We start from the raw sequence: 24,932 nt of genomic DNA on the forward strand, positions 1-24,932 counted from the left end.
AGCACCCTGTCCTCCCCCCCCCCTCCCCTCTCTCCTCAACTCCCCCTCCCGTCTCCCTTCTTCCCCACTCCCCCCTTCCCCCTCCCTCCCTCCCTCCTCCCCTCTCCCTCCCCTCCTTTTAAACTTAAAAATGTGAATAACTTTAAAAACATAACACTGATTTCAATAAAACTACTTGCATTATCACTAAAGTTACAATGATGAGTAAGGTGGGCCTAAAATTGTCGCGCTATCATGTATCGTTTTGGCTGAAGTTCAGTCACAAACAAGATAACAAACGAGAGTTTTAGTATATAGATAACGTTACACAAAGATACTTAATGTTAGAAGGCCCAAGAATTACAAAAGGCTCAAGGTGGGTGGCCCTGTAGAGTGGCTGCCTTACAGCGCCAGAGACCCGGGTTCGATCCCGACTAGGGGTGCTTGTCTGTATGGAGTTTGTACATTCTCCCCTTAACCACGTGGATTTTCTCTGAGATCTTCGGTTTCCTCCCACACCCCAAAGACGTACAGGATTTTGTAGGTTAATTGGGTTGGTACGAATGTAAAATTGTCCCTAGTGTGTATAGGATAGTGTTAACGTTTGGGGATTGCCGGTCGGCGCTGACTCGGTGGGCTGAAGGGCCTGTTTCCGCACTGTATCTCTAAATAACCTCAACTAAAAAAATTTTAAAGGCTCAAGGTGGGTGGCATTCTGACGCAGCAGAAGAGTCACTGCCTTACAGCACCAGAGATCCAGGTGCTTGTCTGTACAGAGTTTGTGCGTTCTCCCCATGATCTGCGTGGGGGTTCCTCGTGATCTCCGGTTTCCTCCCGCACTCCAAAGGTTTGTAGACTAATTGGCTTGGTAAAATTGTAAATCTTCCCAAGTGCGTGCAGGATAGTGTATGGGGATTGCTGGTTGGCATTGACTCAGTGGGCCGAAGGGCTGGTTTCCACGCTGTATATCTAAACTAAATTAGGTGACATAGAATGATGACAGCTGGCATGAAAATTTTAAAAAATAAATCTGCAGCGAGTGCCTAGAATCTGGAATGCATCACCTGGGGGAGGGTGGGAGAACCTATCTAAGTTTATAATATTGCAGTAAACCCTTGATTTTACTGACTTCCTCCTAACCGATATCAGTTCTAGTGAACAAATCCACCGAACCTCACCGCTGTTGTGGTGACCGTATAATAACAGAAGCCTTACACCTGGATAATGATCCAAAGACTTTATTAACTACATAGCAAGCACGACCTCACGCCTGCACGTTCCACTGACACTAACCCGAATCACACAAGCCGTGGTCACTCAAAAGCTAAAGGGGCGTAACTACAAAAGCATGACACATAACATGAGTGACACCATTACACTAATCTACATTTTTCCCCCCCCCCAATCGCAATGGTCCATTATAACGATGATTTTCTCCAATAGGTTTCAGTATTATGGTGGCTCTAACAGAGGAAAAAGCATATCATGATACTCATTTCTTACGAGCCAGAATTTGAAGTAAAAACAATGATCAATAAGTGGATTTCAAGAAGCATCTGAAAAGAAGGTAGAATAGGTCAAGAGGTTTTGTGAGAAAGTTTTATGTTTGGGACCTTCACAGCTGAGTCTCTGATGAAGGGGTGATCGAATCTAGAATCGAGCAAGAGTCAGGGTGGTAGCAGGTATCCTGGAGAGTTAGGGTTCTGGAGGCAAGAGTCGGGGAGAAGGAAGACCACAGAAAGATTGAAAAGTTTGAAGGATCTTAAACGTTGAGAATTCTAAAAATCAGTGTTTCTCAATTGGGTGGGCACATGTTAGCAAGCACATACATAATGAGGAGTTCAGTGTGGAAACAGGCCCTTCGGTCCAACATGTCACAGCTGCACTTATCCCGCCAGCCCGCATTTGATCTATATCCCCCCAAACCTGTCCTATCTATGTACCTGTCTTAACTGTTTCTTAAACGTTGCGATAGTCCCAGCCTCAACTACCTCCTCTGGCAACTTGTTCCATACATCCACCTCCCTTTGTGTGAAAAAGGTTACCCCTCAGTTTTCCCCTGCACCTTAAACCTATGTCCTCTGGTCCTCAATTCACCTATTCTGGGCAAGAGACTCTGTGCATCTACCTGATCTATTCCTCGCATGATCTTATACACTTCTATAAGATCACCCCTCATTCTCCTGCGCTCCAAGGAATAGAGACCCAGCCTACTCAACCTCTCCCTATAGCTCAGACCCTCTAGTCCTGGCAACATCCTCGTAAATCCCCTCTGTACCCTTTCCAGCTTACCAACGTCTTTCCTATAACACAATATCCAGAACTGAACACAATACTCTAAATGCGGCCTCACCAACGTCTTATACAACTGTAACATGACTTCCCAACTTCTATACACTCAATAATCTGGCTGATGAAGGCCAATGTGCCAAAAGCCTTTTTGACCACCCCATATCTACCTGTGTCGCCATCTTCACAGAACCATGCACCTGCACTCCTAGATTCCTCTGTTCTACACCACTGTCCAGAGCCCTACCATTCACTGTGTAGGTCCTACCCAAGATAGACTTCACTTAGTTGATGACAATAAGGATCTGGATGCAGAGTCACAAATGACAAATTAGTGGGTAGAACAAAAGGGACCAGCCTCTTTTTACAATGTATTTTGCAATGTATTTTCCAATGGTGAAGTATAGAAGTAACAAAAGAACTCTTCAGCAACTAATAAATTAGGAAAAGGCCCAAGCAAGTGTGTGGACCATCACAAAAATGGCACTGAAACTGAAAGATCAAAAACTGAATTTGGAACGCATTATGACACCAACATTGAAAATAAGCTGGTTCAGTTTCAGAAAGATTTTTTGATTTAGTTTAGAATATTCATTTATCTATACAGGTTGGGTAGGTGGCCTGTGCTTTATAACTACTACCTAAATACATACGTGCAGTTTTTGTTGATGTTATAAACAGCTGACTGAGGTTTCAATGTCCCAGAGTAGATACGGAGAAATACCAAAGGCCCACGCTGTTTGTCATGAACAACTTTAAAAGCAAGAGCACACAGGTCATTCCCATAACAGTCTCTGAAAATAAAATGGGGAAAGACACCAACATAAGAAAATCTTTAACAAATCAACAATTGCATTTTCATTGCATTAAGACATACATTTCAGGAATTCATTCCTAAAATAAATCAAAATGACTCAAAGTAAAATAATGCACTTGCTGGAAATATGAAATTTCTAGCAGCACAGACGATATCCGAAGAGGGAAAGAGATAACATTTTAGCTCAATGACCTTTCATCAGACTGTTCATCAGAACTATTTTGTAACTCATTATTGAATTAAGAAGATTAGTTCAACTAATCATTTTTCACAAACATAAGAACATTATGTTGTAACACCAAGTGTTCCATAGAGAGCTGATAATCAAAATCAAGTTTTTGCTCCAAACAGTTTTTAACGGTCAGATCCTGCTCGTGGGTTTATAGGTCCACTTATAATTTACCATTGATCTAAACAGGGACCAACAATTTCCAACTATATAGCACCTTTAACATGGTAAAAAGTTCCCAATGCATTTCACAGGAGAATACTGAATGAAATTTAATATAGAGGCCTTATTGTAAAACCAACCAAAATCTTAGATTGAGTCTGAAGAAGAGTTCCAAATATAACATTCTCTTTTTCTCCAGAGATGCTGCCTGACCTGATTTGCGCCAGCACTTTGAGCCTATCTTCGGTATAAGCCAGCATCTGCAGTTCCCTCCTGCACAATCTGTGTATGACTTCCTGAACTTTCACAAGACCCAGAAGGTTTCCAACACAAAACCTTAGATTGTTTGGTTAAGGAGCTTTAAGCGAAGAAGTAATGGTGGAAGTCACTTTTGGACTGTTTGATGAATTCCTCAAAGCCAATTCTATATTACTAATAGTTCATATATAATCCACAACAAGTCCAGTCTGGCTCGTAGTCTACTTACTATTGCCTCCATTTTTAAATTCCCCTATTTATGTTCAACTGCTTTTGTATTCTCACATCCTTATTTCTGTAGTTACTTCCAATATTAAGAACATACATAGAACAGTTTTGCACAGGAACTGGCCCTTCGGCCCACAATGTTTGTGCTAACACGGTACCGTTAAACTGATCTTATCTGCCTGCACATGATCCATATCCCTCTATTCCCTGGACTTCCATGTAGAAAACCTCTTAAGAGCCACTATGGTATTTGCTGCTACACTACCCCTGGCAATGCATTCCACACCCCCACTACTCTGTGTAAAAAAACTGGCCACACACATCTCCATTAAACTTCCCTCCTCTCACCTTATGCCCTCTAGTATTGGACAATTTCACTCTGGGAAAAAGGTTCTGACTGTCTGCCCTGCCAATGCCTCTCAAAATGACATATAGTCAAGAATGCTCTCTCACTTCTCTGGGCAGCACAGTTTGACTGTTAGTAGAGCTGGTGCCTCACAGCTTCAGCATGTGTCTTCCAATTATCCCTCTCCATTTACCCCAGCAAAGTGGACTGTACATTCCCAGTCCTCTGATTTACAGACAAACAACAAAAAGAATTGCCAGGATCTGGAAACTTGGAATGTAACAGAAACTTGGTGGAAGCACTCCGCAGTTCAGATGACGGGTCTTTCACCTGAAGCATTAACTTTTGTTCTCTTTCACAGATGGCACCTGAGCCAAAGATTTATAATTCCACCTCTCACCTAATCCACTCCACATGTATTCCCTCCAAGAGGCTCCTTGAAATATAACTTTTGCACCAGGCATTTACCGACTCTAATACTCACATCCCTCCTTTGACTTAATGTTAATTTTAGTTTGATACTTGTGTGATGTTAAGTGCAAGCATTCTTAAAACTCAAATACTCACAGAAAGTCACGTTGGCATTCATTTGGGGCTGGCAGATACTTTGTGACAGCATCCATTAGCAGCTGCACACCCTTATTTTTTAAGGCGCTTCCACACAAAAGCGGAACGGCTGTTTGTGCTAACGTGACTCGACGGATTGCTGCATTTAACTAAATTCAAAATATCCAGAGTCAATTCTTTCCCTCAAGGCATGGTATTTTACTTTTATTTTACCCATAGAGGGTATAGTTTAGTTTAGTTTAGATACAGCGCGGAAATAGGCCCACCGAGTCCGCGCTGACCGGCGATCCCCGTACACTAGCACTATCCTACACACACTAGGGACAATTTACAATTTTTACCAAAGCCAATTAGCCTACATACCTGTACGTCTTTGGGATGTGGGAGGAAACCGGAACACCCGGAGAAAATCCACGCGGTCTCGGAGAGAACGTACAAACTTCGTAAGACAGCACCCATAGTCAGGATCGAACCGGGGTCTCAAGCGCTGTATGGCAGCAACTCTACCGCTGTGCCACCATGCCGCTCCATACTTTACCCATAAACCTATTGTGGGCACACGGTGGCGCAGCAGTAGAGTGCTGCCTTACAGCACCAGAGACCCGGGTTCAATCCTGACTAAGGGTGCTATCTGTATCTCAATTTGTACATTCTCCCCATGACAGTGTGGGTTTTCCCCAGGCGCTCCGGTTTCCTCCCACACTCCAACAATGCACAGGTTTGTAGGTTAATTGGCTTCGGTAACAATTGTAAATTGTCCCTAGTGTGTAGGACAGTTTGTGTATGGGGCAATCGTAGGTTGGAGCGGACTTGGTGGGCCGAAGGGCCTGTTTCCAAGCTGTATCTCTAAACTAAACTAAACCACAAGAATATTATAATTTCAAGACATATTTATAAATAAGCTAATCAATTAATTATTTCACCTGTTACAGTTTTCTGGCTTATAAAACTACATAAGCTTTCATTTATAATATTAAATCAAAAGCTTGCTCACATAAACATTATCAAGTAATCCAGAACCGTTAAGAAAACTTGCTGACTTTGCCAGGGATGTCCAAATCCTGAGATTAAATGGAAAGAATGCAACAATACACTAATTATTTAATGCTTTGCAGCATTCTTTGAATGCGAAAAGCACCATGAAAGTGTATTTCACTCTACGGTGGCACAGTGGCGTAGCAGTAGAGCCACTGCCTTACAGCGCCAGAGACCCTGGTACGATCCTGACTACGGGTGCTTGTCTGTACGGGATTAGAACATTCTCCCCATGACCACTTGGGTTTTTTCCGAGATCTTTGGTTTCCTTTCACGCTCCAAAGCCGTACTGGTTTTTACGTTAAATGGCTTGGTACATGTGTAAATTGTCCCGAGTGTGTGTGGGATAGTGTTAGTGTGTGGGGATCACTGGTCGGTGCGGACTCGGTGGGCCAAAGGGCCTGTTTCCATTCTGTATCTCGAAAACTAAACTAAACAGGAGAGGAACATTCATTTTGCCATGATAAAACCACAAGCTGTTGACAGAATAAAATGCTATGGGATCAGCCCAAGTTTCCCACAGGATCTAAATTTATTAAATCTCACACTTCATTGGCTTTCTATGCTACAGGTCCACCCAAGTAATGGATAATCCTAACATAATCTGTAAAACGTGTGAGAGACTCACATTTTCAGTTGAAACAGCATCCAGGTTCCCACTTAACGCTTCCAGAGCCAATTCAGCAAATTCATCATCCAAATCAGCAACCTGCATGGAAAATTAGCGCCATTATACCCATGATCAATTAATGCACAACATGACACAATACTAAATTTTCTAAAACTTTTATATCTTCAAAATAAAAGTAAGAAATCTTACTGAAAGAACTGAAAACTATCTAGTTACCCCTAGGAAGCAATAAACATGTTTCTGATAGTGTGACAAAGCTAACTTAAGTTGTTGCATCTGAATTGTTAATAGTTTGAGTTTAAGTTTAGTTTATTGTCTTGTGTTCTGAGGTACAATAAAAAGCTTTTGTTGTGTGCTTATCAGTCAGTGGAAAGACATACATGATTACAATCGAGCCATCCAGTGTAGATACATGATAAAAGGAATAATGTGAATAATATTTAGTGCAAGATAAAGCCAGTAAATTCGATCAAAGATAGTCCAAGGGTCTCCAAAGAGGTAGATCATAGTTCAGGATTGCTCTCTAGTTGTGGTACAATGGTTCAATTGCAGTTCAGAGTCATACAGTGTGGAAACAGGCCCATCGGCCCAGCTTGCCCACATCAACCAACCTGTCCCATCTATACTAGTCCCACCTGCCTGCATTTGACTTGTATCCCACTCAAACAGTCTTATCCACATAGCTGTCCAAATGTTTCTTAAGTTTATATAGTATCTGCCTCAACTACCTCCCCGGCAGCTCGTTCCGTACCCCCAGCACCTTGTGTGTGAAAAAGTTATCCCTCAGGTTCCCAACAAATCTTTCCCCCCTCACCTTAAACCTAATATTCCAGAAATAAATGAGTGTTATTCTTCTCAGTGTGTGAAAATGATCACTTCTCAAAGTGACTAGCTGCTAGGTTTATTATTCTGCGTAAAAGTACAGTGCAAATTGAAAAGTCCACAAAGCCAAAAGTAATGCCCAGCTACTCTGGCAGTTTCCCCAACTTATCCTTTGTTCTCTTGGCTGTCAGCTACATCTAGTGGACGTGCAGGGAATATAGTTTGTAGGAGCCAGGGTATATAGTAAGGACTGGTGGACTGTAAAGATAAAGAAAAACTGGTATACTGCTAACATCACCCATCGTCATTCATTTAAAAGAATCAAGTCAAAAGGTAGGAGGTGTCCTCACTGTTATTGCACGTGGTGCAATAATATCCATTTCACTTGGAGCTCAAAAATTGACCTAGTTTAAAGAACCTCCAAGTATAAACTTCCAGAAAAAGAGGAACAGATGCGCCCGGATCAGACCTCATTTTGACGGCTATCTTTGTATAGTTTAGTTTAGTGTATTGTCACGTGTATCGAGGTACAGGGAAAATGTTTTTGTTGCGTGCTAACCAGTCAGCAGAAAGACTGTACATGATTACAATACCACAGTGAACTGATACATGATAAAGGGAATAATGTTTAGTGCAGATAAAGTCCTGTAAAGTTCGATTAAAGATATTCCTAGAGTCTCGAGTGAATCAGATAGTCGCTCAGAACCGCTCTCTAGTTGTTATAGTGAAAAACACAAAAAAAACATACAAAAGGACACAAGGTGCTGAAGTAACTCAGCAGGTTAGGCAGCAACTCTAGAAAACATGGATAGTTGATGTTTCAGGTCGAGACCCTTCCAGGGTCACCTATTCGTGTTCTCCAGAGTTGTTGTCTGACCTGCTGAGTTACTCAAACACTTTGTTCCCTCTTGTGCATTAACCAGCATCTTCAGTTCCTTGTTTCTAGAAAACATACACTAGTGGCTTAGCATTACCATACAAATTAAAATTAAACAAGGTCAATCACACTCGTATATTTAATTATATATGGACACGATTAGGTTATCAAGTGCTTTAAATATTTACTTTAAAACTTTACTTGTTCTATGAGGCTATATCTTGCATCTCGAGCTTCCTTTAATAGATCGTGGCCATCTGTTGCCGTCAACGGATCTCGACTGAAGATTGTTCCGTCTTCATCATCCATGGAGCTTGGGGACCACAGAACCTTTTCATTTGTGACTACGTCAACTACCCCCTCAAACGACTTCCCCGTTCCAATGGGTAACTAGAAATAAAGACAAAATAAATATTGCAAGAAAAATCACAGAATTTGGCAAGATATCAGTGACAATATATATTCTCCATAATGCTTTAAACTAAATTGCTGCAAATTAATGATTGCATGACCATGTGAATGAGTGTTAAGTAGAAACCACATTAAGACAGATTTTGCTTGGCGTGCTTAATGTATGGAACTGACTGGACAAGATGTATTTTTAAAATCAGGAACACTGAAGCAGAAGCTGGTAAAAGAACCTACCAGATCTTCCACCACAAATTAAAAAGGCAACAAAAAAAATCAACCATTATGCTTTCCTTATGGTTCCACTGCCTGATGCTGCCTGACCCACTGAGTTACTCCAGCACTCTGAGTTTTACTCAAGATTCCAGCATCTGCAGTTCTTTGTGCCTCCCTCTAAGCCTTTCCTATCCATGTACCAGTCCAAATGGCTTTTAAATGTTGTTATTGTACCAGCCTCAAACTACTTCCTCTGGCAGCTCATTTCCAATACCCACCACCCTCTTTGTGGAAAAAGTTGCCCTTCAAGTTTCTATTAAATCGTTCTTCTCTCATCTTAAACTTTTGCTCTGTGGTTCTTGATTCCTCCACCCTGGGAAAAAGACTGTGCAATCACCCTCTCTACACTCCTCATGCTTTTATACACCTCTATAAGATCAGCCTTCTGCGCTCCAAGGAATAAAGTTCTTGCCTGGCCATTCTCTCCCCATAGTTCAGGCTCTCTCAAGTCCTGGCAACATCTCCTTTGCACTCTTTCCACCCTTCCCATCCCAGATGTTATAGGGGTAGGACATCTTTCCTATAGCAGGGTGACCAAAACTGCATACAATACTCCAAGTGTAGCCTTGCCAGAGAGCGGCGCAGTGGCTCAGCGATAGAGTTGCTGCCTTACAGCACCAATGACCGGGTTCGATCCTGACGATGGGTGCTTGGGTGCTGTGTGTATGGAGTTTGTACGTTCTCCCTGTGACCGCCTGGATTTTCTCCCACGCCCCAAAGATGTACAGCTTTGTAGGTTAATTTCCTTCTGTAAATTGTGTAGGATAGTGCTAGTGTACGGGGTGATCGCTGGTTGGCATGGACTTAGTGGGCCGAAGGGCCTGTTTCCACACCGTATCTCTAAAGTCTAAACTCAATGTTTTGTACAATTGTTACAAGATGTCCCAACTGCTATGTTCAATACCCAGCATGCCAAAAGCCTTTTTCACCATTCTACCTATCTGCAATGTCACTTTCAGCAAATTGTGTACTTGTACTCCTTGATCCCACTGCGTTACAATAGCCTCCACGGCCCTACAGTTCACTGTGAAGGTCCTTCCTTGCCCCAGTTCAACTTTCCAAAATGCAAAACCTCACACGTTGAGGAGCAGAGTAGTTCTTTTAATTATTTTCTTTAATTCAATGATACCACCAAGATTTCATACAGTGTACATATAAAAAAGGGAAAGCACAGGTTTTATTCATAACAGAAGTTATTTAGCTGCTAAAGAATAAAACGCTAAAATTAACCCCCCAGACACCATTATTTCACGACTCTACCATATGCTCAAAAATATGTTGGAACGTTTCTTAAGAGAAAATACAGACAGAAAAAACAAATTTTATAAAAATTGAATCAAACATTTTAAGGTTAAACAACTGCATTTTATATATTGTTAAAAATTGACATTTCTGGTAAAATGAATACGATACCTTTTCAAATAAATTGTTAAAATGATATTCATGGTTTTTCATCCATGAAAAAATATTACCGCTAGAGCTTCAACTAAAGGTTAGCCATAATATACTCCAAAATATTTTCTATTCAATGTGTCTCCAATTCTATGAAACTACAGCTCTGTTCAGAAACTGATCAACTCTGAACAAGACTGAGTTCAACAGCTACTCAAGGCAGTCCCCTGGTGACTAGACAAGAAGTTGCAGCAGAACCACTCATTCACAACCAAAGATAATAGAACGGAGCAAGATGGACCACTCGACCCTAAAACCCGTAGTATGTCATGGCGCCATTTTAGTAGGCAGAAACTTACAGAAACATTTTAAAAGAAAAATAACAAAAATCTGTGAATTGATAGATGAGATATATTCTGCATTTTTATGGTATCACATACTGTTCCCCCAAAACAGATTACACTATGAGACGCATAGCGAACGGCGGGTTTTGCCTACTAAAATGGCGGACGTTACGCTCCTTTGCGTACTACACCTCGGTATAGGCGATATCGATGGAGTGGTCCATCTTGCTCCTCTAGTATCTTTGTTCACAACATAATCCATCTACCTTTATTCACAAAGCAGGTGAAAGTGTGAAATCCAAATGTAATTTCAAGTTAAAACCTACCTGTAGCAAAAGTGGTTTAACTTTCAGCTTCTCTTTAATGCTCTCAATGGAGTCGGAAAAGCTGCAAGTCAAAAGAATCTATGATTATCTCTTCTATTGAAACCAGATCCACCCTGTCAATCACAACACCAAGGACAAACATGGCAGGGTATGTTCAGTTAAGAATCACCAAATACTCCTTGGGATATAAACTGGACCAAAGGCATTCACATAGAACGAGAACAAAATGAAAGCGTTCTCAGGGAAAAGCAGAAGCTGGAACCAATAATGCCAGAATTTTTTCCACATGGAAAAAGTAGAGGTTAATGTTTCAAGTGTGAGCTCTTCTCAGAACAAAATGCTTTCCGACAATCAGAAGGATCATTAGCTGTCCTTGTTTCACTAGTTTAGTTACTAACTTCAAATCACCAGGCAAGATGCATCATTTCATTGTAAAAAGGAGAAGCTGTGCAAGGAAGTTGCAGGGAATATTATCCAGCAGCTATCTGGAAGTATTGAGGGTAAAGCTGAGAGCCAAAATAGGAAAGGTCTTGACACAAAACTCCCACCATCGCTTTGCCTCCACAGATGCTGCTTGACCCGCTGAGTTGTTCCAAGTTTTTATCCGTCTAGATTCCAGCATCTACAGTCTTGTGTTGCTGAGGAAAGTATTTTAATGCCTCCCAAAAATGTTCTCCATTGTGAAAATAAATAGAAGATTCCTAGCCCATGAAAGAGAATAGTTTATAGAGCTACAGGGAAAGAGTAGGGGAATGAGATTGATACAATTGCTTGCTGAGGATCTGGTAGACATAGAAACATAGAAAATAGGTGCAGGAGGAGGCCATTTGGCCCTTCAAGCCAGCACCGCCATTCATTGTGATCATGGCTGATCATCCACAATCAGTAACCTGTACCTGCCTTCTCCCCATATCCCTTGATTCCACTAGCCCGTAGGGCTCTATCTAACTCTCTTTTAAATTCATCCAGTGAATTGGCCTCCACTGCCTTCTGTGGCAAGTAGGCAAAATAACTGCATTTTGCGTCATGATTATACATTAACTTCTTATTGTCGATGCTCAAATATATTACCTGGCTCTGGGTTTATCCATCTTGTTTAAGAAACATATACGAGGGACACGATGCTTGTCTGCCTGTCTCCACACTGTCAGGGTTTGTGCCTGAAACACAAACAGCAATATTATGTGAGACGAAAGAGATTGTATCCTGATACATTCGACGAATAAATTAAATTGTGCTCCAGTAATTTATCGGATTTGATCAAATTACAAAAAGCATGAGTTGCAAAATGTTTGGTTTCTATTTGGTAACCAAGATCTAGAGGGCATCGGTTTAAGGTGGGAAGGGAAAGATTTAGTTGGAATCTGAGGCAACCTTTTCCATACAGAGGGTGCTACGTATATGAAACAAGCTACCAGAGGAAGTGTTTTTGAAGCAGGTACGATAACAATATTTAAGGGACATTTGGACAGTTACACGTATAGGAAAAGTTGAGAGCGATGTGGATCAAAAATGGGTAAATGAGACTAATGTAGATGGATATTTTGGTTGACAAAAACAAGTTGGGTTGAAGGGCCTGTTTCCGTTCTGTTGACTCTATGACTGTATTGAATTTTAATAGTAGAAACACAGTAGAATCAGTGCTTTTGACTGCAACTGAGGAAGGGCCCCGTCACTAAATTTCATGCCAGACCCTTCATGAGTTTGAAATATGGAGAAGTGGCACACATAGACAAAGATGTTACCTCGTAGTGCAGGTGTCGGCTAGTTTTAATACTTTCAATATTCAAATAATTAAACACACAAACTCTACAATCCAATAACAGGGCATTTTTTGCTTTCTATTTTAAATAGCTAACCTAAGCAAGGTTAATAGCTAATCTTTAAAAAAAGTGCTTTTCCAAAGCATGCTTTCATTGACTCCATCAACACTGGACCTAATGGACATAACATGGCATAGTAACAAAGGCTGAAGTTAAATATTCTATATTACTTGACATTTTTGAAGGCAAAACCATTGATGAAGGATATGCAGTATCCCTTATACATATTGTCAAAAGAGACAAATTAGCTTGGCTGAAAAGAACAGAAAGTAGATCAGAATGGATGAAGAGGAATAACAGGAAGTTTTTTAAAATAATGACAGGAATACTTGTGATTCACATAATGGTCATGGGCATTGTATTGGTTTGAAGAGAAGATTGGTTAAAAGGCTGGAAGAATAAACAAGCCTTTTCCTGATTGGGAAGCTGTTACGAGAGAGATCGTGAGGACTAATTATCAATCCATTTTATTAATTGATATTAAGTGACCGAGCCGATCTAAATTCGGTGTACGTACAAATCTAGATAGAGAATTAAAACACAAAGTGCTGAAGAAACTCAGGAGGTCAGGCAGCAACTGAGGAGGGAATGGAGAGGTGACGTTTCGGATCGGGACCCTTCTTCAGACTGATTGGAGCAGAGAAGCTGGAAAGCTCTTTGGAAACATTTCCTGTCCATTCTCTCCATTGATGCTGCCTGACCCGCTGAGTTCCTCCAGCACTTTGTGTTTTGCTCAAGACTCCAGCATCTGCTGGCTCTTGGGTCTCTAGATAGGAAAGTAAGCTGGGCAGAGAAGACAGATTCTGCCAAGAGGTAATGGCCTATAATTTGGTGAATTTAAAAGATATTCTGTGGTGCACCAAGGAGTGCTGCACTCGCATGCCCACCCTTGCAAAGTCTGATGATGTTTGCTTCTTAAGGAGACAGTGCTCACCTCAACACCGGCTGCAGCATCAAATACCGCCACCGCTCCATCAAGAACACGCAGAGAGCGTTCAACTTCAATTGTAAAATCCACATGGCCTAACAAAATAAAAGGTCCATTCAATATTCACTGAAATTTACTTTACAGCTCAATTTACTGAAGAAAGTAGCTCATTATAATGTTATAATTTTTCTCAGCATCAGCTGAATCAAGTAGACACCCTCTCCATCATATATTCCTTTTCTCTTCTCAGAGTTGGCTTCTCTAATCAATAGGTGTCTAACCCGAACTCTAGATCGGGGACCCCAGATTAATCACATCTCTCAGAAACCATTAACTTGACTACATTTAAAAGCTACTAGATGACCCGTGGACCCGTAGGGTTCCTGTTGTTACTAAAGGTTCTTTAGTAACTTGTCAGTTTCTTTGTTGAACTAAATTAAGGCGCATGTTGCAATCAAAAGTGCTTGAACAATTGGTTGGGCAGAAAGTAGCCAAAATGGTACATGATAACGCAACAATTTGAACGAAACTTGATACAGCACACCACAGGCGGATGGTGAGTAAGGTGGCCCTAACATTGGTGCGGGTGTACCATTTTGGCTGTATTTCGGGAACTTAAACACACAAATGGTAATATATAGATTCTGTGGTACACCAAAGAGCAGTGCACTCTAATGGATTTAATGATGGAGATATTGCTGTGAGGACTGCACTATTTCCAGTTTCTAGCTAATTTCAGATTTAGCGAGAAGGAAAAGACTTAATAGGAACCTGAGGGGTAATGTTTTCTCTAAGATGGTTGTAGATACATGGAACAAGCTGTCAGAGGAAAAGGTTGAGTCAGGTACAATAACCACATTTAAATGGAGCTACTGACTCAGTCACATGATGTCTAGTGCTCCCCGATGCTTTACTCACCTGGTGTATCTATCAAATTGATCCGATGGGCATTCCAGTCGAAGGTGACGGCAGCCGATTGAATGGTAATCCCGCGCTCACGCTCCTGTGTCATGAAATCAGTCACTGTGTCCCCATCATCCACATCTGGAAAAAAAGAAAAAAGGTTTTGTACTGCTACAAATTTAATTGGTTATGTATTAGCTATCCCAAAGTTAATTGAAGGGAAATGGTAGGTAAATGTATTCCAGGTAAAAGAGTGAACAAAAAATACAATGATTTTTCCCTAATCTTCAAATGAGAGATCCATATCATATCATATCATATATATACAGCCGGAAACAGGCCTTTTCGGCCCACCAAGTCCGTGCCGCCCAACGATCCCCGTACATTAACACTATCCTACACCCACTAGGGACAATTTTTATATTTACCCAGCCAATTAACCTACATACCTGTACGTCTTTGGAGTGTGGGAGGAAACCGAAGATCTCACATTCTTTTTTTTTCTTTTGAGAGTTTGAGAAACACATTGCACAACTTATCTGCAATATATATTTTTCAATATTAGATTTTGTAACACATTGAAAAATGGGACATGGCTTCATCAAAAGAGGGCATATTCTTACCCCCAAGTGTCCTGGTATATCCTGCATAATAAAGTATCCTCTCTGTGGTTGTGGTTTTTCCTGCATCAATGTGTGCCATGATCCCAATGTTCCTTATTCTGTCAAGGTTTATCAAAAAGGACAAAAGTACACATTTCTTTAAAACCCATTATTTTGTTATGCATCATTGCTGAAGATAACTTCTACAAAGACGTCTTTGTCAGCATAGTTAAAATTCTATTTTCATTTTCTGTAAATCTGAATGATAGAAAAATCTGCAAACTAACAGGAATAGATCGGATAGATGCACAGAATCTCTTGCCCAGAGTAGGGGAATCGAGGACCAGAGGACACAGGTTCAAGGTGAAGGGGAAAAGATTAATAGGAATCTCAGGGGTAACCTTGTCACACAAAGGGTGGTGGGTGTATGGAACAAGCTGCCAGATGAGGTAGTTGAGCCTGGGACTATCCCAACGTTTAAGAAACAGTTAGACAAGTACATGGATAGGACAGGTTTGGAGGGATATGGACCAAGCACAGGCACGTGGGACTAGTGTAGCTGGGACATGTTGGCCGGTGTGGGCAAGTTGGGCCGAAGAGCCTGTTTCCACACTGTATCGCTCTATGACTCTAATCACAATAAATTGCAAAGTAAGCCGATGGTACCAACAACGGTCTTGAGCTTCAACAGCAACATTTAAATAAATTATATTAATTTCTATCAGGAGAAGCGAGAAGATAAATGAGTTTGCAACTAAACCAGTTGGCATATGCAGAGGAATAAACAGGTGTTTTTAGTTGGTGTAGTCACATTTCTAATTGAATTTCACTGCACAAATCTACATTGTTTCACAATTTAGCGCAATTGTTTAAGGCAGTGTCTGTAACTAAACTACTGGAAATCTATTTGGAAAAGTTTTGTCCCACCCACATTATCTGCTAATTTTAGAGACATTTACTTGAACTATTGTATTTACTGTTGTATAAGTTCATACTTACTTAGAGATGTCTGGATTAATAATAGTACGTAATGACTTGATGTGCCCTGCAAAGTAGTGAAAAGTAAAATGTATTAATACGTTTAATGTGCAATATTAAACATATCTATAGAAGGAAAAGCTTTCATTATTCTTAACAAGTATTAGATACATACATAGACAATAGGTGCAGGAGTAGGCCAGTCGGCCCTTCGTGCCAGCACCGCCATTCAATGTAATCATGGCTGATCATCCACAATCAGTACCCTGTTCCTGCCTCTCCCCATACCCCTTGATTCCGCTAGCCCAAAGAGCTCTATCTAACTCTCTTTTGAATGCATCCAGTGAATCGGCCTCCACTACCTTCTGAGGCAAGGAATTGCACACATTCACAACTCTCTGTGTGAAAAAGTTTTTCCTCATCTCAGTTCTAAATGGCCTACCCCTTATTCTTAAACTGTGGCCCCTGGTTCTGGACTCCCCAACATCGGGAACATGTTTCCTGCATCTAGCGTGTCCTATTCCGCAATAATTTTATGTTTCTATAAGATCCCCTCTCATCCTTCTAAATTCCAGTGAATACCAGCCCAGTCACTCCATTCTTTCATCTTGACAGTCCCGCCATCCTCAGAATTAACCTCGTGAACCTATGCTGCATCTCTCAATAGCAAAAATGTCCTTCCTCAAATTTGGAGACCAAAACTGCACACAATACTCCAGGTGTGGTCTCACCAGGGCCCTGTACAACTGCAGAAGGACCTCTTTGCTCCTATACTCAACTCCTCTAGTTATGGCCAACATGTCATTAGCTTTCTTCACTGCCTGTCGTACCTGTACGCTTACTTTCAATGACTGATGTACTTGGACACCCAGGTCTCGTTGTAATTCCCTTTTTCCTAACCTGACACCATTCAGATAATAATCTGCCTTCCCTTTCTTGCCTCCAAGTGGATAACCTCACATTTATCCACATTATATTGCATCTGCTATGCACTTGCCCACTCACCCAACCCCACTCTGCATCCTCATAGCATCCGCTTCACAGTTCACACTGCCACCCAGCTTTGTGTCATCTGCAAATCTGCTAATGTTATTTTTAATTCCTTCATCTAAATCATTAATGTATATTGTAAATACTTACAGTCCCAGCACCAAGCCTTGTGGCACCCCACTAGTCACTGCCTGGCATTCTGAAAGGGACCCATTAATCCCTACTCTGTTTCCTGTCTGCCAACCAATACCCCACCCCAATCCCATGTGCTCTAATTTTGCCCACTAATCTCCTGTGTGGGACCTTATCAAAGGCTTTCTGAAAGTCCAGGTACACCACATCCACTGGCTCTCCCTTGTCCATTTTACTTCTTACATCCTCAAAAAATTCCAGAATTTTTGTCAAGCATGATTTCCCCTTCGTAAATCCATGCTGATTTGGACCAATCCTGTTAATGCTATCCAAATGCGTCGCTATTACATCTTTGATAATCGACTCCAGCATCTTCCCCACCACCGATGTCAGGCTAACTCGTCTATAATTCCCTGCTTTCTCTCTCCCTCCTTCCTTGTAAAGTGGATAACATGCAATACCCTCCAATCCACAGGATCTGATCCAGAATCTATAGAACATTGGAAAATGATCACTAATGCGTCCACAATTTCTGGAGCCACCTCCTTGAGTACCCTGGGATGCAGACCATCAGGTCCTGGGGATTTATCAGCCTTCAGCCCCATCAATCTACCCAACACCATTTCCCGACTAATGTGAATTTCCTTCAGTTCTTCCGTCACCCTAAGTCCTCTGTCCCCTAGTACATCTGGGAGATTGTTTGGGTCTTCCTTAGTGAAGACAGAACCAAAGTACCTGTTCAACTCGTCTGCCATTTCCTTGTTCCCCATTATAAATTCACTTGTTTCTATTTTCAAGGGACCCACATTTATCTTAACTGATTAAGTATTGCAAAGTTCAGTTTAACTGATCAACTTTTTCAGAACAAACATTGGACATCTTCCTACAATTCTTAAGTATAAGGAGTAGGCCATTTAAGACTGAGATGAGGAAAAACCTTTTCGCCTAGAGAGTTGTGAATTTGTGGAATTCTCTGCCACAGGAGGCAGAGGAGGCCAATTAACTGGATGTATTCGAGAGAGTTAGATATGGCTCTTAGGACTAACTGAATCAAGGGATATGGGGAAAAAGCAGGAACAGGGTACTGATTCTGGATGATCAACCATGATCATATTGAATGGCAGTGCTGGCTCAAAGGGCCAAATGGCCTATTCCTGCACCTACTTTCTATGATTTAAATTAAATGCAAATGAGTGGAATTATTCAGACAAAATGCATCACAAACATTTTTAGTAATGCAGTTTTCAGAGTTCAGTCTTACAGTAGAGAGAATATGGACTGGTTCTATCTCGGCCTGCATTCAGAAACTCGAACACCCATCGGAGGTTGCTGAAAGTGGTGGAAGTTTCCCAGTCCACCCTGAGTATTGACCAACCCACCTTTGAAAGGATCTGAGGGAAGCGCTACCTCAAGAATGCAGCAATATCATTAAAGACCCACACCACCCTGGCCATGTTCTCATCTCACTGCTCCCATCGGAAAGAAGGTAGAGGAGCCTGAGAAGCGTGACATACAGGTTCAAGCTTCTTCCCATCAATCATCATTTAGGTTGTACAATCAACATTTAGGTTGTACAACATATTTCGGTTTGCACTATTTCGGTTTGCGTGAACTTACCTGTGGCAGTGCTATACTTCCTGTTGAAAATGTTTTTTACATTTCTTCGGCTGTTAGGTGCTAATCTGAACCACCCACATGGAAGACACTGAAAGTACAGAATCAATCAGAGCTCGCAATTTTTAAATCAATGCTATAACACAGCCGTGAAGATTTGTCTAATGCAGTACCATTTCAACTGGTTGAATATATTAAGCCATTAACATTAAATTGTCATGCAACGAGAGTTGCAGATATCAAAGGATAAGAAAAAGAACAATTTAAAAAATCTAAAGAGATATGGAACTTCAGTTGAAATTCAGTTGTAGAAATTTGTGAGTGGAATATACACTTTTTATGGTACAAATATTGATAACTCAATAGGTTTTAATATCAATTTTAAATGGTCATCTTTACCATATGGCATCCTCTGAAATAAGCCCCAAATAGTGGCAATTCCATTGCAAACCACCTCATTCTCTTTGTTACTGGTGAAAATCTTCATGTGGAAGATACCTAGAAAAAGCAGGAAACGTTCATTAACTAAAGTATATTTATAGTGACTGCTAACAGGTAAAGAGCAAATATCTAGAGCCAAGAAACCATATTTCAGCTCGAAAAACTCCCCCCTCCCCTACCTCTCCCCAGTATCTGTGGTTCCTTCCTACACTCTTGCCCGGAATATGGGAATCAAAAACCTGAAGACATAGGTTTAAGGTGCGGGGGGGGGAAAGATTTCACAGGTATCTGAGGGGCAACTTTTTCACACAAGTGTATGGAACAAGCTGCCGGAGTAGGTAGTCGCTACTTTTAGCAAACATTTAGACAGGTTTAGAGGAATATGGGCCAAACGACTAGTGTAGGGGTTGTTTCCACGCTGTAACTCCATCCAAAACATCATCTGTCCATTTTCTCCCAGGTGCTGCCTCACCCACTGAATTCCTGTTCATTCCATTTCATCCCCTCTCTGCAAATCCATTCTCTAATATAGAGAAATTATTACAATGTTGGACTAATCAACTAACAGAAAGAAATTACTGCCCTGACCTACTCGACATTTGGACGCAAATTGATCCCAGCAGTCAATAAGAGTATTTAAGGATAGCTGCACAAAGATTTAATACTGAACTAAAAAGATGTGACCAAAAAGATCAGGGAGTGAGAGCAATGCACAATCATTGCTGATGCCTCACAACTCCAGGGATTCAGTACAGAGCTGGGGTGCTGTCTGAAGAGAACTTGTACGATCTCACCGTGACTATATGGGCTTCACCAGCTGCCTCTCACATGCCATAGACTTGTTGGAAGATAATGCAGCTATTCTGATGTGGCAATAGAATCAAAGAGTTGATGGACATTCTTTGGAGCACAGGAGGATGAAGGGTGATCTTATGGTGGTGGTGTATAAAATCATGAGAAGAATAGGTTGGCACAGTCTCTTGCCCAGAGTTGAGGAACATAGAACCAGAGGACATAGGTTTAAGATGAAGGGGGAAAGATTTAATGGGAACCCGAGGAGTAGCTTTTTCACACAAAGGGTGGTGGTGGGTGTTTGGAACAAGATGCCAGAGGAGGTAGTTGAGGCAAGGACTATCTCAACGTTTAAGAAGCAGTTAGACAGGTACATGGATAAGACAGGACTGGAGCGACTAGGCTTGTATACACTGGAATTTAGAAGGATGAGAGGAGATCTTATCGAAATGTATAAGATTATTAAGGGGTTGGACACGTTAGAGGCAGGAAGCCTCTATACGTAGCAATACAGCAATACGTAGAGGTGCCTACCAGAGAAGGGGCAGTGTTGGACCTCCTGTTAGGAAATGAGATGGGTCAGGTGACGGAGGTATGTGTTGAGGAGCACTTTGGGTCTAGTGATCATAATGCCATTAGTTTCAATATCATTATGGAGAAGGTCAAATCTGGACCAAGGGTTGAGATTTTGGATTGGAGAAAGGCTAATTTTGAGGAGATGAGAAAGGATTTAAAAGGAGTGAAATGGAAATTGTTGTTTTATGAAAAGGATATAATAGAGAAATGGAGGATATTTAAAGGTGAAATTTTGAGAGTACAGAGTCTTTATGTCCCTGTTCGGTGGAAAGGAAAGAATAATAATTTGAAAGAGCCGTGGTTTTCCAGGGAAATTGGACACTTGGTTCGGAAAAAGAGGGAGATATACAATAAATATAAGCGGCAGGGAGTAAATGAGGTTCTTGAGGAATATAAAGAATGTAAAAGGAATCTTAAAAAGGAAATTAGAAAAGCGAAAAAAAGATATGAGACTGCTTTGGCAAGTAATGTAAAAGGGGTTCTACAGATATGTCAATAGCAAAAGGATAGTGAGGGATAAAATTGGTCCATTAGAGAGTCAGAGTGGACAGCTATGTGCTGAGCCGGAAGAAATGGGGGAGATATTAAACAATTTATTTTCTTCGGTATTTACCGAGCAGAAGGATATTGAATTATGTGAGGTAAGCGAAACAAGTAGAGTAGTGATGGAAATTAGGAGGATTAAAGAAGAGGAGGTACGGACAATAGACAATAGACAATAGACAATAGGTGCAGGAGTAGGCCATTCAGCCCTTCGAGCCAGCACCGCCATTCAATGCGATCATGGCTGATCACTCTCAATCAGTACCCCGTTCCTGCCTTCTCCCCATACCCCCTCACTCCGCTATCCTTAAGAGCTCTATCCAGCTCTCTCTTGAAAGCATCCAACGAACTGGCCTCCACTGCCTTCTGAGGCAGAGAATTCCACACCTTCACCACCCTCTGACTGAAAAAGTTCTTCCTCATCTCCGTTCTAAATGGCCTACCCCTTATTCTCAAACTGTGGCCCCTTGTTCTGGACTCCCCCAACATTGGGAACATGTTATCTGCCTCTAATGCGTCCAATCCCCTAATTATCTTATATGTTTCAATAAGATCCCCCCTCATCCTTCTAAATTCCAGTGTATACAAGCCCAATCGCTCCAGCCTTTCAACATACGACAGTCCCGCCATTCCGGGAATTAACCTAGTGAACCTACGCTGCACGCCCTCCATAGCAAGAATATCCTTCCTCAAATTTGGAGACCAAAACTGCACAGTACTCCAGGTGCGGTCTCACCAGGGCCCGGTACAACTGTAGAAGGACCTCTTTGCTCCTATACTCAACTCCTCTTGTTACGAAGGCCAACATTCCATTGGCTTTCTTCACTGCCTGCTGAACCTGCATGCTTCCTTTCATTGACTGATGCACTAGGACACCCAGATCTCGTTGAACTCCCCCTCCTCCTAACTTGACACCATTCAGATAATAATCTGCCTTTCTATTCTTACTTCCAAAGTGAATAACCTCACACTTATCTACATTAAACTGCATCTGCCATGTATCCGCCCACTCACACAACCTGTCCAAGTCACCCTGCAGCCTTATTGCATCTTCCTCACAATTCACACTACCCCCCAACTTAGTATCATCTGCAAATTTGCTAATGGTACTTTTAATCCCTTCGTCTAAGTCATTAATGTATATCGTAAATAGCTGGGGTCCCAGCACCGAACCTTGCGGTACCCCACTGGTCACTGCCTGCCATTCCGAAAGGGACCCATTTATCCCCACTCTTTGCTTTCTGTCTGTCAACCAATTTTCTATCCATGTCAGTACCCTACCCCCAATACCATGTGCCCTAATTTTGCCCACTAATCTCCTATGTGGGACCTTGTCGAAGGCTTTCTGAAAGTCGAGGTACACCACATCCACTGACTCTCCCTTGTCAATTTTCCTAGTTACATCCTCAAAAAATTCCAGTAGATTTGTCAAGCATGATTTCCCCTTCGTAAATCCATGCTGACTCGGAATGATCCCGTTACTGCTATCCAAATGCTCAGCAATTTCGTCTTTTATAATTGACTCCAGCATCTTCCCCACCACTGATGCCAGACTAACTTGTCTATAATTACCCGTTTTCTCTCTCCCTCCTTTCTTAAAAAGTGGGATAACATTTGCTATCCTCCAATCCACAGGAACTGATCCTGAATCTATAGAACATTGAAAAATGATCTCCAATGCTTCCACTATTTCTGGAGCCACCTCCTTAAGTACTCTGGGATGCAGACCATCAGGCCCTGGGGATTTATCAGCCTTCAGTCCCATCAGTCTACCCAAAACCATTTCCTGCCTAATGTGGATTTCCTTCAGTTCCTCCATCACCCTAGGTTCTCCGGCCCCTAGAACATTTGGGAGATTGTGTGTATCTTCCTCAGTGAAGACAGATCCAAAGTAACGGTTTAACTCATCTGCCATTTCTTTGTTCCCCATAATAAATTCCCCTGCTTCTGTCTTCAAGGGACCCACATTTGCCTTGACTATTTTTTTCCTCTTCACGTACCTAAAAAAACTTTTGCTATCCTCCTTTATATTATTGGCTAGTTTACCCTCGTACCTCATCTTTTCTCCCCGTATTGCCTTTTTAGTTAACTTTTGTTGCTCTTTAAAAGAGTCCCAATCCTCTGTCTTCCCACTCTTCTTTGCTATGTTATACTTCCTCTCCTTAATTTTTATGCTGTCCCTGACTTCCCTTGTCAGCCACAGGTGTCTCTTACTCCCCTTAGAGTCATTCCACCTCTTTGGAATAAATTGATCCTGCAACCTCTGCATTATTCCCAGGAATACCTGCCATTGCTGTTCTACCGTCTTCCCTGCTAGGGCCTCCTTCCAATCAATTTTGGCCAGCTCCTGCCTCATGCCTCTGTAATCCCCTTTGCTATACTGTAATACCGACACTTCCGATTTTCTCTTCTGCCTTTCCATTTGCAGAGTAAAACTTATCATGTTGTGATCACTGCCTCCTAATGGCTCTTTTACCTCTAGTCCCCTTATCAGATCAGGATCATTACACAACACTAAATCCAGAATTGCCTTCTCCCTGGTAGGCTCCAGTACAAGCTGTTCTAAGAATCCATCTCGAAGGCACTCTACAAACTCTCTTTCCTGGGGTCCATTTCCAACCTGATTTTCCCAGTCTACCTGCATGTTGAAATCTCCCATAACCACCGTAGCATTACATTTTTGACACGCCAATTTTATCTCCTGATTCAACTTGCACCCTACGTCGAGCCTACTGTTAGGGGGCCTATAGATAACTCCCATTAGGGTCTTTTTACCCTTACAATTTCTCATTTCTATCCATACTGATTCAACATCTCCTGATTCTATGTCACCCCTTGCAAGGGAATGAATATCATTCCTTACCATCAGAGCAACCCCACCCCCTCTGCCCACCTGTCTGTCTTTTCTATACGTTGTGTACCCCTGAATATTCAGTTCCCAGCCCTGGTCCTCTTGTAGCCATGTCTCAGTGATCCCTACAACATCATACTTGCCCATGACTAACTGAGCCTCAAGCTCATCCACTTTATTTCTTATACTACGCGCATTTAAGTACAACACTTTAACTTCTGTATTTACCTCCCCTCTCACATCGTTCACAATTGGCCCTGCCCTTAATTTCTTTTCCGCTCTAGAACTTCTGTTCCCATTCTTCCGAGAGTCTTTTGCAATATCTCCTGTATTCCCTTTTACCTCATCTTCATATTCACAATTTGTTAACCCCTCCCCCCCACTACTTAGTTTAAAGCCACAGGTGTCACACTAGCAAACCTGCCTGCCAGAATGTTTGTCCCCCTGCTGTTAAGATGCAACCCGTCCCTTTTGTACAAGTCACCCCTAGCCCAGAAGAGATCCCAGTGGTCCAGAAATCTAAATCCGTGCTCTCTGCACCAGTCCCTCAGCCATAAATTCATACCCTCTATCTCTCTGTTCCTGGCCTCACCAGCACGAGGTACCGGTAGCAGTCCAGAGATAACTACCTTCGACGTCCTACTTCTCAGCGTTTTTCCCAACTCTCTAAACTCCCGCTGTAGCACCTCCTTCCTCTTCCGCCCGACGTCATTCGTGCCCACGTGCACAATGACTTCAGGTTGATCGCCTTCTTTTGAAGAATATAAAAGTGG

The 24,932-nt window shown here is 41.8% G+C and overlaps 1 protein-coding gene across 3 annotated transcripts in view; it reads right to left on the reverse strand.

Moving 5' to 3' along the window:
- gfm2 (GTP dependent ribosome recycling factor mitochondrial 2) overlaps nucleotides 1–24,932 on the reverse strand; it is a 42,350-nt gene that overhangs the window by 14,387 nt on the left and 3,031 nt on the right. For all 3 annotated transcript variants that reach the window (XM_078396623.1, XM_078396622.1, XM_078396624.1), the window contains exons 2-13: nucleotides 19,356–19,454; nucleotides 18,960–19,047; nucleotides 16,242–16,287; nucleotides 15,264–15,361; nucleotides 14,656–14,781; nucleotides 13,744–13,832; nucleotides 12,058–12,146; nucleotides 10,987–11,047; nucleotides 8,442–8,630; nucleotides 6,539–6,619; nucleotides 4,876–5,024; nucleotides 2,922–3,062 (exon numbers count right to left, since the gene is read on the reverse strand). In XM_078396623.1, the coding sequence (XP_078252749.1) occupies nucleotides 2,922–3,062; nucleotides 4,876–5,024; nucleotides 6,539–6,619; nucleotides 8,442–8,630; nucleotides 10,987–11,047; nucleotides 12,058–12,146; nucleotides 13,744–13,832; nucleotides 14,656–14,781; nucleotides 15,264–15,361; nucleotides 16,242–16,287; nucleotides 18,960–19,047; nucleotides 19,356–19,415 (1,217 nt within the window). In that variant the 5' untranslated portion in view covers nucleotides 19,416–19,454. The remainder of the gene's footprint in view (nucleotides 1–2,921; nucleotides 3,063–4,875; nucleotides 5,025–6,538; nucleotides 6,620–8,441; nucleotides 8,631–10,986; nucleotides 11,048–12,057; nucleotides 12,147–13,743; nucleotides 13,833–14,655; nucleotides 14,782–15,263; nucleotides 15,362–16,241; nucleotides 16,288–18,959; nucleotides 19,048–19,355; nucleotides 19,455–24,932) is intronic.

This window comes from Rhinoraja longicauda, chromosome 3 (genome assembly GCF_053455715.1).
Source record: "Rhinoraja longicauda isolate Sanriku21f chromosome 3, sRhiLon1.1, whole genome shotgun sequence".
NCBI lineage: Eukaryota > Metazoa > Chordata > Chondrichthyes > Rajiformes > Arhynchobatidae > Rhinoraja > Rhinoraja longicauda.